At 37.9% G+C, this 13,868-nt stretch overlaps 2 protein-coding genes across 2 annotated transcripts; one reads left to right on the forward strand and one right to left on the reverse strand.

Annotated features, from left to right (window-relative positions):
• The first annotated feature begins 2,064 nt into the window (after positions 1–2,064).
• LOC130724516 (ferrochelatase-1, chloroplastic/mitochondrial-like) lies at positions 2,065–5,339 on the forward strand. Its single transcript, XM_057575759.1, has 9 exons — positions 2,065–2,316; positions 2,742–3,072; positions 3,180–3,323; positions 3,519–3,620; positions 3,793–3,896; positions 3,981–4,107; positions 4,262–4,414; positions 4,559–4,659; positions 4,781–5,339. The coding sequence occupies exons 1-9, from the start codon at positions 2,231–2,233 to the stop codon at positions 5,094–5,096; spliced, it is 1,464 nt and encodes a 487-aa protein (XP_057431742.1). The 5' UTR covers positions 2,065–2,230; the 3' UTR covers positions 5,097–5,339.
• A 1,926-nt stretch (positions 5,340–7,265) lies between these two features.
• On the reverse strand, positions 7,266–13,357 carry LOC130724532 (uncharacterized). Its single transcript, XM_057575780.1, has 6 exons — positions 13,054–13,357; positions 12,699–12,955; positions 12,482–12,574; positions 12,304–12,375; positions 11,983–12,102; positions 7,266–8,568 (listed from the first exon to the last, which is right to left on the reverse strand). The coding sequence occupies exons 1-6, from the start codon at positions 13,298–13,300 to the stop codon at positions 7,495–7,497; spliced, it is 1,863 nt and encodes a 620-aa protein (XP_057431763.1). The 5' UTR covers positions 13,301–13,357; the 3' UTR covers positions 7,266–7,494.
• Between the last annotated feature and the right edge of the window lie 511 nt (positions 13,358–13,868).

Consider the following 13,868-nt stretch of genomic DNA (forward strand, 5'->3'; position numbering starts at 1 on the left):
TATTAGACACTAGAGAATTTTTTTTCATTCTCCCAAAGGTTACTATTTTTTTGTTTGAACATTCTCCCATACGTGGATTATAGTTTATGAAGATCATTAACGATTGTTGAGTTAACTCTGATTAACAAAAGAGTCTAATATAATAATGGCAATATTCATAATTTGAAGATTAATTTATAGTTAGTCATATTTATTCTCAAAATCTGAAAAGTTTAAGCCTATTCCATACATTTCACCCTTAATTTAAACTATAACAAAAATAAAATTTTTTCACTTTTTTAACGAATGAATTATAAGTTAATTTGAAGTTCCTTTGTTGAAAAGTTTTGTTACTCTAAATAAAAAATATAAATAAATGATTTTGTTATTTTACTTATTAGTTTTTAATTATTATTAGAGTAAAGTACACTCACCCCCTCAAGTTTTGTTAGAATAACACTCCACCCCATTCTTATCTAAAATCTACACCCCACCCCATTTTATATAGAGGCAAATTTAGTGACGAAAAATATTCTTCATTAATAATTAGTTATTATTTAAATTGTTAATCAATAATTTCAAAAAATATTTTCAATATAATCCAATAAATATAAAAATGAAAACATCACAGTCCTCCTCATTCTCTCAATCACGTTCTTCCTCCATAAATTCACAATACAAATTATGCAATAGTACACATGACCGGTTGACAAACCATATCTCGAACATAGTGAAACATGCTTGTGTTTTCATATTTGGTAATAATTCAATTTTAATCAAAATAATCTATTTATACCTCCAATTTTTAAAATTGGATTAATTTTATCCGGATAACGCTTGCATCCTCTGTCTTACCGCGGCTGCTGGCACAGAGTTAGCCGATGCTTATTCCCCGGATACCGTCATTGCTTCTTCTCCTGGAAAAGAAGTTCACGACCCGTAGGCCCTCTACCTCCACGCGACATTGTTCCGTCAGGCTTTCGCCCATTGCGGAAAATTCCCCACTACTGCCTCCCGTTCCAAAAAGCAACACAAATGGGTGGTGAAGAAAATAGAGAAACAAAATTAAGAAATATGAAGTGGATCAGAGGTTATTAGAACCCAACGATGCGGTGGAGCACCGTTTTTAACAAAATCCAACAACATCTTAAACCAACAAAGTGTTCGCTCACAACTTAAAGGGGTGAAGTTCACAACAAGTAGTTGAACAAGTGGCTTTGAGGATGTGCGATTCATGTTCTGGGGTTCAGGTCGCAACAAAATTTTGAGGCATGGTGGTGCCATGGGGTTTCCCATTCTGGGATGGTTGTCATCGTGTTAAAGGGAGCAAAGGTTTGGTGGTGATCGTTTGTGGTGAGAAATATGATTTGGAGATAGATGAGACGTGGACTTAACAGGCAGAGTGGATGGTTTTTTTAAATTTAATTCAGTAAAATTATTTTCATAAATTGATGTATGATAATGTATATGCATTTAATTTATTTAAATTTTAACTAATTAGTAATTATTTTTTATTAGTGACAAATTTGTTTTCGTCACTAAATTTTGCCTTTATAAAAAATGGGGTGGAGTGTAGATTTTAAAAAACAATGGGGTGGAGTGTCATTCTTGCAAACCTTGAGGGGGGTCAGTGTATTTTACTCTTATTATTATGAGGAAAAGAATATTCTGTTAGCATCTTTTAAAATGATGTTAACTTGTTAGATGGAGGTGGGGTGAAATGTAGATTTAAAAGAAGAATGAGGTGGAGTGTCATTCTGACAAACCTTGAGGGGAGTGAGTGTATTTTACTCTTAAAATAATTACCAAAACTTATTTTTTACTACTAACCAGTGCTATTAAACTCGGCCTGGTGATCAACTCGGTCAGGCTCTGAGTCAACGATTCCATTCCTCACTACGTTGCTATTATGTTTTGGAATCAGGCTTTTTTTTTGTTTGGGCCTGAATAGTTGTGGTTGATATTTGGGTCTTATGCCTTTCATGGTTTAAAGCCCACTTTCTCAAAAGTACAGATGAAGTGGTGGAGTCGGTGGGTACATATGGTATGGTGTGGTTCAAATCAGGAACACGTTTGTAGCTTTCATTTGAACTGGTGACTGATTCTTTGCTCTTCTTCATTTGGTTTCCGATTTTGACTTTTCGGTTTGGGTTGTTGGCGTGCCAGAATAATAATACTAATAAATAAATATTCATTTTTCTTTCATCTCAAACACACAGAATTCATTTCAACTCCTTCGATTTGGGAAACCATGAACGCAGTAGCAGCAGCTTCTTCTTCGTATTCTGCACTTCTCCCCAACCCTAACAACCACTTTCAAAATCGGAATTCCTCATCGTAAGCTCATTTCCTAATCATAATCACGTTCTTCATGTTCCATTTCCTTACGGGCGATAAATTCATTTTCCTTCATTGCAAATTGCGTATGCTATATTTCATTTTTCTAATCGACTTCGTACTTTATCATTAAGCACTATGCACGGTTTTCAATTTCATACAGGAATCAATTGTTTCTAGTATTTCTGCTGTATTATTGGATTATGCTTCTCATATGAACTGAAACTCTGAATACAATGACACTCTAGTGATAACAGTTGTACATGGTTTGGTATATGCAGATGATACATTTATTAATCATTGTGTATATAATATGTAGAAGCAGCAGCTGCAAACTCTTGTTTTCAATTTAATTTATCGCCCGTAAGTTGTAGTATTTGCTGATCTGAATTGCTTGATCACATACTGTCAATATTTACTCACAGGTCATGTTCGGATATCCGGAACATTGCATTTGTCACTTGCCACTCGAATGCTAATAAGTCTACATCACAAGCATCCTTGTTTTTGTGTCCCGGCTCGACGAATAGGAATGGCGCGCTTGCAGGACCTTTTTCTAGGAACCTCTCTGGCAGGAGAAATCTTGTTTGTCAGACAAATTATTCTGTGAATACAAGCACGACGTATGATGGGACTGCGTTAGAATCTCCCTCCCGTGTTGTGGAAGAGAAAGTTGGGGTCTTGCTTCTCAACCTAGGAGGGCCGGAGACGCTCAATGATGTTCAACCTTTTCTGTTTAATCTTTTTGCAGATCCCGTATGTCTAATTGTTTTTCTACTTATTGGACCATATATGCCTAAATTCCATATTAGCATACACATTCATATGGTTTTGTATGCTTATATGTTTTTGTCTTGAGACAGGATATCATTCGTCTCCCGAGGTTGTTTCGGTTTCTCCAGCGACCATTGGCAAAATTGATTTCTACGCTTCGGGCTCCTAAATCCAAGGAAGCGTATGCTTCTATTGGAGGTGGTTCTCCTTTACGCAAAATTACCGATGACCAGGTGGATTTCAAATGCTCTTTAGCACCTTTCTTGTTTTGGTTTTACCATCATTTTATGCTGTGTGCCGTTCCTTTTTCTGTGCGAGTGGAATGCTTTTTTGGCTTCTTCCTTTTATTTTCAATAAAAACTCTGAATTTATGGTTTGGAATGGAACTAACACAGCTTTCATGATTTCTGGATTCTGGGCATGTACAGGCACTGGCAATTAAAAAGGCTTTGGAAGCAAAGGGTCTCTCTTCAAGTGTCTATGTTGGGATGAGGTACTGGTACCCATTCACAGAAGATGCAGTTCAGCAAGTAAGTCCTCACATGTCTCCATTCTACGTGATTCTCATCATACATCCATTTTTTTTTCTTTTGATTATTAAATGACGTACTGGTTATAAATCATGAATTAGATTATTTATTCTAAGCTCTAATTTATCACCTTAGTGTGGAATCTAAAACTAATATCTCCTCTTGGGTGTAGATTAAGAGGGATGGAATAACAAGGCTTGTGGTATTACCCCTTTATCCCCAATTTTCTATATCTACAACTGGGTCAAGCATCCGTGTCCTCCAGCATATGTTCAGGTACTCTTTCTTGGCACTTTGTGCATACTCTTAAATAAATGATTGAAAGATTATTACTAATAATTGATGTTATTTACTTGTCAGGGAAGATGCTTATTTGTCCCAGCTTCCTATTTCTATTGTAAACTCTTGGTATCAACGAGAAGGTTACGTTAAGTCAATGGCTGACTTAATTGAGAAAGAGCTCCAGACTTTTTCTGAGCCAAAGGAGGTAGTTTCATTATTGCATTGAACGCTTTCAACATGGTTCTTTTGATGCAATAAAATTAATAAAAATTCCCTATGGAGCCTGCCTTCTAAGGATTGAAGGCTATATGATGTATTTTACTGCAATCTGAACCATGGCATTTTTCCCCATATATCAGGCAATGATATTTTTCAGTGCACATGGTGTGCCTGTCAGTTATGTTGAGAATGCTGGGGATCCGTACCAAGTTCAAATGGAGGAGTGCATCTTCTTGATCATGCAGGAGTTAAAAGCTAGAGGAATTAGTAATGAGCACACTCTTGCCTATCAGGTTTGTCTTAAAGTCTTTTAACTTGCTTTTCTGGCATCTTGAGTTGAATGGAGACTTGGTGTTTACTGAATGGCTTGAGTTATTGCTTTCCCTGGTTTACTGTGTATTTTTCCTATCTTACACTTATGTTGGATGAATTTCCAGAGTCGAGTCGGTCCTGTACAGTGGCTGAAACCATATACAGATGAAGTTCTCGTTGAGCTTGGCAAGAAAGGTGTGAAGAGTCTTTTAGCTGTTCCAGTGAGGTACATTATTATTGGCCTTTTGCACTTGTTGATTTGAGCTCTACGCAATAGTATATGGATTTTATAATACTTTACCGTACCAGAACCTTAGTAACAGTAGTCTGTTCTTCTTATATTCCAGCTTTGTGAGTGAGCATATTGAGACCCTTGAAGAAATTGACATGGAGTACAAGGAGTTGGCTCTTGAATCTGGTGTCAAGAATTGGGCACGTGTCCCTGCCCTCGGCCTTACCCCTTCCTTCATTACTGATCTGGCTGATGCAGTAATAGAAGCTCTCCCATCAGCAACAGCAATGTATGCACCGAGCCACACCAATGAAGATGTTGAACAAGACCCAGTTAGATTTTTTGTCAAGATGTTCTTTGGTTCAATCTTTGCTTTCTTCTTGTTTTTGTCACCAAAAATGATAAATGCCTTCAAGAATCATGTCATTTAGAAGAATATAGAATTGCCTGAGGAATTCAATCTGGAATTACAGTAGTTGAAGCTATTGATAGCAAAGTTGTATACTTGGATTTTCCGTTTTTACTCTTTTAACTGTATACATCACAAAGATATGAACTAGTAATTTTTGTAAGTGATCATCATGAGAAGTTGTACATCGGCATGTTTCAAAAAAATAATGACCAGAGGTCTATTATAATAAAGCCGTGAACAAGTTATTTTTTATTATTAAGTATCTATATGACTAAATTTCAATTTCTAAACTGATTCTTATATGAAGATTGCTACAACAACTGCGTGTAAAGTTCGTATAGGCACAGGAACTCATCTTTCAGATCATTTTAATATAAATACTTAGCATCAACTCCTTCAATCAAGTTAAGAGATCAATGGATAAGGAGATGAAGTCAATGTGGATAATATATGAATCAATTTTGAGCTGACTCTGAATGTAGAACACGATAAAGATTGCTTTTGAGTTAAGAGTGAAATCATTTTAATTCTTAGCATATCTATTTTTATCAATTTAAAAGTAAGTTCTATCAATTAAATTCTTCAGTGTTAAAATACCGGGTAAAAAGTCCATCCCACATTCCCACTTATTGATAACTAATGTGTTACTTTTAACATGTGAATTCAAATATTAAAAGATTAGATAGCACCACCTTATGGTTAGGAATTTGACCGTGTATAAATCTATATGTTCCCACATTATCCAAACATGTACACCATTTGTTCAATCTTGACCTCACTCTTGCTAAAATACTGGCTCCGTCCCTGGCAGAATCACTTCTTGGGATTTTTTAATTCCATTTTTTCTTAGATAGACAAATATTAGTTGTTAGTAATGTTAGTAAATTAGTCCCTCCTCAGTGATCGAATCCTGGACTCTTCACTCTTCATTCCCCCAACCCTTATCTCCTCTAGCTTTTACCACTTGAGCTAACCCTTGGGGACGGAATTTTGATTCCATGATGTAAGTGTCTTTTGGCAACCCATTTGGGTGTTTAATCTGAACATCTTTCACCAATTTTGTTTTTTCTCTTATCGTTTTTCTTAACCAAACAAAGCTCCATTCCATTTCTTCAAGTCAAACCTCATCGAAGGTTTCTGAAATGAACGGGTGGTTCTTCTTTTCCATGCTATCTCATTGTTTCATTTGTGCAGAGAAGAATTCCCTTTCTCTGATTTCATCTTTTCTTCTTAGCAGTATTTGATTGTAATTTCCCTAAAGAAATCGATGTTCTTTCTGAGTTTCATAGCAATTAATCTACATTTCTTTATTTTATTTTTTTTGAAAAATAAATGGATTATATTATCCATAAAAAAGCCCTTAGGACAAACCCCCAAGGAAGGAGTGAAATCGAAGATTACTCCAACAAAAACGAGGCATCTACATTTCTTTGTTGCATGAAAACCTAAAATACTTTGCAGTTGCAATATCATATTTATCATTAATGACTCTAAGTTCATCCATCTCTACCAATTATGAAAGGCCAGAGATGTAGAGGACTATTCATGCTTAAATGGTTCCTAATTTCAATATATCTTTATTTCCCATGCTCGTATTGGGTTTCACATCAACAAAATTAACATTCTAACTTTGCTTCTTTTGAGATAAATCAGTGATCTGAGTTTCATTCAGCAACTCTCTTTACCAAACATACGAAAAAAGCTATTTAGGGAAAGGGTGGTAGTGAGCTAAGGGAAATGAAGGGATTTGCAGGGTGAAGGATCAGGGTTCAAATCCGAACGAATGAATTAATTTACTAACAATTAACGAACTAACATTTGCTTGTAAAAAATATATATGAAAAAGCTATTTACATATTGTCTTTAGACCAAAAAATAAGTAGATTATACTTACAACAAAATCCACATGTAAAGCAGGTTAGGGCCAGCCCCTAGATTCCCAGAATTAAAATAAACACTATTGTAGGCAAAGCGCATAGATCCATAAGTTTCCTTTCTCGTTTAACTTTATCCATAATCCAATTTGAAAACTAAGACATAGCAGCTAAAACAAAATAATCACTGAGAATTTTAACTGGCTAGATTCAAATGTTATTTTCACAAGAAAACCAAGTTTCAAATTTGAGCATTGCATACTCATAAACCGATATTACCCTAAATAAACATGGATACCAGACTACACAGGATATAATTCGCAAAAAATATTCTAGTCCAACATCCAATAAGTAATCGTCAGAACAAAACATTAGATAAGTACAAAATGTGAGCCGTATAAGATATTTGAGAATTAGAATTCTCAATCCATCAATGCCTCCATCTAAATACTGCAATGCCTAAATAAACGTCATTACCACAATAAAAAACAGACAAACACAATAAAACCATTACAGTTCAAGGTAAAAAATAACCAATACATATCAACTCTGTGGTGAAGCTTTAGCAACACCACCCTGTTGAGCTGCTGCCGCCGCCTGTGCAGGTGCTCCATTAGTACCATCACTAGCATAAGCAGGTGTCTGAGCATAACCAGCACCATAAGAACTGTTGCCGTATGATGGCGGTGCCTGACCATAACTACCCTGAGGAGCACCATATGATTGAGGACCATACCCTGGTTGCGCTGCAACACCATAACCAGATGCGGGCGCTTTTTGGTCTGGTTGAGCATACCCGGCAGGTGAGGGTTGTGCAGGAGGATATGCTGACTGACCATAGCCTCCTGCTGTGCTGGGCGACTGTGATTGTCCATAAACAGGTGGAGTGCCACTTGGCTTCACAGGTTGAGGGGGTCCATAACCATAACCAGACTGTTGTTGATTGCCATAAGCTGCTTGGGAGGTTGGGGGTGGGGCTCCATAACCTTGCTGACTGGTGGAGTTTGGTTGTTGGTTGGTAGCGTAACCCTGCGCCGCAGCAGTCGAGGGTTGAACAGATGGAGCTTGGGATGAATCTCCTTGCGCTCCATAGCTGGAAGTGTTGCCCTCTTGTGCTGGGTTACTACTACCATAGCTGGGAGCAGAGCCATAACCTTGCTGCTGGTCATATGTTGGCGGCTGACCGTACCCCGATTGTGGTGGCGCATTATAAGCACTATAGCCGTCCTGACCATAACCTTGTCCTGGATGGTTATAACCAGAGGAAGGTGGTTGACTGTAATTGTATGTGGACCCATCAGCAGAAGCTGCAGAACCCCCAGGATTTTGCTGCTGCTGTGGCTGTTGACTGTAGTAATCATAGCCACCAGCTGTCGGCTGGTTAGGTGGAGCGGTGGACTGGTCCCAATTGGTGGAATATCCGCCAGCTTGCTGGGGAGGATAGCCAGGGTATTGGGCCTGAGGCATGTTGTATTGGGGTGCTTGACCAGAGTATGCTCCAGGCTGCATATAGCCATAACCAGGTTGCTGCATAGGAGGAGCAGGGGGAGCCCAGCTAGATGGTGGTCGGGATTGGTAACCCTGCTGAGAATAACCACCTGAATTTCTGGGACGGTTCTGCAGAAAGAGAAATTGTAATCACAAATCAGAAAAGTGAACTCATCCAAGGATCAATGACATACAAGTGATGCACACACATATAAAGTTGCATAAATAAATATCATGTAAAGAATAAAAGATAAAGGATTAAAGGGTATATATATCTTGCATGAAAAGATTTCATACTGGATCAGAAAGGGATGTGATACCTACATACCGCACTGGTTCGTGATAAATTGAGTTACTCCAGCAGAAGCACACCCTTTCCCTATTCGAAATGAATGGGTACAAAAGGAAGCACAAACCATAGAAGCAGACAAAACATACAATCTTTATCGCCTCAAAAAGGCAACCCACCATATAGTAATTAGAATAAGCAGGACTTCATTCTAGTTGTTACATTATAATTCAGTCATATTAAATCAACGAGATCAGTGTCTCGACAACAGATAAATCGTAGACTGTATAATTAGAGCAAACATAAATCCAACTATACACGCTGCAAAGACCACTACTCTTTGCCCCAAATACATAGAAGAAATAATCTCAACATTACCTCAACCGAATAATGTCAACCTTAAAGGATTATCAAATTAAAGAAAATAAAATGACCACCATTTAAATTGGAAGGGAATTTGAAGTAGGGGTTAATGGTGTAGAAACAGGTTTAGTTTGTGCAGCTTAAGTTTCATGGAAAATAACAGTAAATACGGCAGAAGAATTAGACAAAAAGGTGAAAAGCAGTAAAGCACCTTGATGATAAATAGGTAGAAGTGAGTGTGAGCTAATAGTTATATAGGAAAGGGAATATGACCCTCATGAATTGTTAAAACACATTAAACACATCAGAACCAACTGACAAAGATCATAAAAGCCAGCTTGAACAATATAACTACCCAGTTAGTGGAAATAACTAAAAGATTAAAAAAATGATAAAAATGAAAGGAAAAAAAAAAGTGCTTTACAAAGGTAAACTTCATGTTACTTTGCCAAACACTAGTCTAGCATAAGACCCAAGGATAATAAAATGATATTTGAAGTATATGGAAGTTCTTTTGGTACAGTTGAAAAAGGAGTTCAATGCAATTAAAATTCAAACTAATGATGACACTTTATAGAGTCCAGCACATTAGGAGACTTACTGCCCTTGATAATAATTATCAAAACTGAGACTTAGAACCATACCAGGGCATGCTGAGGGAACACCAACAACAGGATTCATGTTGGTGTCACCAATTGTCCAATAGACACTATAACCCTACAATTGTCCCAATAACAAGATCAGTCATAGGATACACAATTAAAAGCATATTCCAATTGTTCAAAAGGATATAATCCCAATGAGTATCCACTTGGACCAAAAATAATGGCATAAACACAGTAGCCTTCACGGCCCCAAGAACCTAAACCACAAAAAAATAGAAGGAAACCAGAGCACAAGGCATCCTTGCAAGAGCTTGTTATCTTAGACAACAAAACTGAACTATACAATTCTCAAATAAATATTCCCACCAATATCCCTAAATTAAGGATATGTAAAAAGGAGATAGTGACCAAGATTATCTAATTACAGAGTGAACTAGGGGTGAGCATCGGGTGGGTCGGTTCGGGTTTGGGTGAACAGTGGCGGGTTTGAACGGGTGAAAATCTCAATTTTTCAGAACCGATTCCGACCGTGAGATTGATCGGTTACGTCGGGTTCGGGTGGCACGGGTTATCGGGCGGTTCGGGTGGGTTGGGGCGGGTGGTTAACCAGAAAAAAAAAAAACAGAGGAGGGGCATGGAGACAACCTTCGATTCAAGAGAGAAACGGTGAGACGACTTGTAAGTTGTAAGATGCAGGAGAAGAAATGTAAAAGGGAGGCTTGAGAGAATGAGAGAAACGAGAGTGCGGAGGGGAAGAGTTGTTGATATGAAGGAAGAAGCTGGTGTAATGGAAGGTTGAAGGTGAAGTAGATGAAGATGGAAGGAAGCCACCGTGGGATACTTTTACCCTTTCTGGAAATGATCAGATGGAGTCATGGAGATTATGAGCATGCAAAATAACAGAACTAAATGTTCCTACAGGTTTAGGATTTGGGAGATTATGAGCCACCGTGGTGCATCAATGGTGATGCTTAGACCTGCAAGTTTAGGATATTTCTTTGGAAGTTTCAAGTATGGATGTTCCTCACCACCAATTTATGCTTCAGTAACTTTAGTTGTTCTCCTTTCACTTTAAAGTTTAACATTAATTAAAAGATAAAAAAGTAGACATTGCGTGATGGATTGGAAATAGTAGTTGTGTTCCTCCTGTGCTACTAGTATTAGGTGACAGAGCTAAATGACAAAAGTTTAATTAAATATATATTCAAAGTTTGAAAGTGCACAGATCGAGGAAATTTTGGGCAGAAAGATAATGTCGGGTGGGGTCGGGTACCGATGGGTTTTAAATTCCTAACCCGCACCCGACCGAATTCACCCGTCCCAAACTATTTTAGTGCTTTTCCTTACCCGAATGACCAACCTGACCCGACTGATAGCGTTTTTTTTGTTCGGTTTCGTCGGTTTTGGGTCGGGCCGGTTGTTTTGCTCACCCCTAGAGTGAACTACAGATACAGTTGCAAGGTAGGACAAGTTAGATAAATAGTTAATAAATGATAGCTACTGCAATGGTTAGTCCCCGTAACCATGTTTCCACTTGATGAGCTGATGCAGCTACGCTGTAGAGATCTCAGGCAGGAGCAACATAATGTCCATTATCAACTTAGTGTATCTTTTATTTTTACGCATTAAATATATAGCACAGTTTTGAGCTTACACAATGATAAAAAAACTATGTGCTCTTCCACTTCTGAGAAGAACATACGATATAAATGTATCATATATAATACCACTTAATAGAGACGGCAATATCTTAGGCTATGAAAAAGACACAATTTCCTTACAGCTAACTCTTTTCAGCCCACAGCCCCAAACATCAATGCATGCAAAACATAATAGAAGTCTCCCAACAATAGTCATGAGATGATGCAACATGATCAGCATGAATGAGAAATTAACAAATATGGACAGAACAAAAAGCATATATGTCAATATAGCTATAACTCTCTCATATTACTAAATTTAAAATTGATTTCTCGGCCACAGCAAGTGAACAAATAGTAAAGGTTGAAAAAATTGGGAGGGAGATAATGACATATAACATGTTCAAGGAATCCACCAGGTCTAATTTATGTTTCATAGCATAAATAATTAAGCAAATGCCCAATAGGCAATTATAGGCGAACGACACAGTATCCATATACCAGCCACATAAACCAAGGACATAAAATCACCCAGTTTAATCCAAAACTTAAAACGTAAACCAAACCCAGCACCACATGGCAAATTGGCAAGCAAAACATTATATAACAAAAATCAACAAATGAAAAAGTTGTGTCCTTAGCTTACCTCGCCATTGATGATTTGATTAACCAATTGCTTTGCTGACTCAATTTGCTCAGGAGAACCATCAATTTTTAATGTTCTTTCTGTTGATGGGTCACCTGGGGGAAGATGCAAAGGTATCACCTGGACAAAAAATATACAATATTTATGAATAAGTGATGGTAAACAGGGTTTCCAACTCCATTTCTTGAGAGCCAGCTGTTACTGCAGCCAATTTTTAATATTAGCTAAAGCTATAGCACCGCTATGACCACTATTTGGCAACACTGATTTAATGCACAACAAAGACAAGCACCAGGAATGTTTTGCTTAAAAAGTGAAAACCTGAATTCGTGCTCCAGACTCAGCTTGCATACTCTTTATAGTTTCTCCTCCCTTGCCAATTATAAGGCCAACCTGAAGATGCACACAGCAAACCATATCAACCAAACAAGAATAAACGAAATCAAACCCTTTGAAACATTGTGTAATGCATATGCTAAACATGTCTCCCTCTGCACACCTTATTATTCGGGATTTGCATCGAAAACTCATCAGCCGACCCAGATTGTCCAGTCAGCCGTCGACCAATCATGCCAGAACCCCCAGACTCAGCCTGGTACAAAAAGAACAGCTCATTACATTGATGCTTCACAAACAAACTACAACTATTTCACATCATTAAACCACATTTATAAGGAACCACTTCATCTAATTAAAACTAGCCATCAGTTAGTTACCTCAGCAAGAACTTCATTGATGAGTTTCTCAGCATCGGCAATAGCCTCAGGACTACCCATAAGCTCAACCAACCTATTCGGGGAATTGGGGTCAGCATCCATATCACGGGTAACTTGGATTTTGGCACCAGACCGCAACTGAAGAGACTTGATGGTTTCCCCACCTTTACCAATAATCACACCAACTCTACCACTGGGTATATCTATCTTCTTGCTCGAAGTTTGATAAGTAGACACAGGGTATTGAGCCTTCAAATCTAGGTCAAATTCACCCAAATCAGAAAAAAAAAAATAAATAACTACAAGGTTTTGGTGCTACAATTGTGCAAAGCAAAAGCGTTAGATGGATAGTTACCGATGGAATCGAAGGAGGAAGGAGGAGCAGCGTTATCAGGTTTAGGGCGTTTGAGGTCGATTGGGGGAGGAGGAGCACCGCTGAAGAGACGAGCAGCGACTTCTTGAGCTTTCTGCTTGGCGAGCTCGATGTCGGAGACGGTGGAATGAGGGGAGGAGAAGCCGGTGGGGCGGTGGGTGGGTGGCTCATCGTACTTCCGTTTGAGGGATTCCGATGCCGGTGCTGCATAGTGCGCTTCCTCTGCCATCGAGAACAAACCCTAGAGAGACAGAGTGAGAGGGATAGAGAGAGAGAGAGAGACTGGAATATATTATGTTGTCCCTTTTATACTAGTGGCTGTGGCTACTACTACAGGTTCCTGAGGATGGGATTAGACAGTGTTATCAGACTCGGACCGGTGATCGACTCGGTCAAGGCACTGGGTCAATGAGTCAATGGTTCAACCACTGGGTCACTAGTTGAACCGTTTGACTCGGTTGATAATAAAAAAAATTCAAAATACTATAACAAAATACCATAACAAAATATCACAAAAACAACAAGGAATGTTTTACCACAACAAAATGTCACAACTCCAAATAACATGTCACAACTCACAAATAATTGAAATAAGTTTTGAGCATCATCAAACAACATAGGTTTGACGCAGTGAATAATTTCATTCTCAATAAAACCTACCGATTATTAAACCGATCAAGACCTTAATTCAATGTTCAATAGTCAACCTGTGATTAAATCGTGATTTTATATTTAAATATTTCTTTTAAATATATATATATATATATATATGCAAAGGTTTCCATCAAAAAAATATA

Source organism: Lotus japonicus, chromosome 1 (assembly GCF_012489685.1).
Source record: "Lotus japonicus ecotype B-129 chromosome 1, LjGifu_v1.2".
NCBI classification, from domain to species: Eukaryota; Viridiplantae; Streptophyta; class Magnoliopsida; order Fabales; family Fabaceae; genus Lotus; species Lotus japonicus.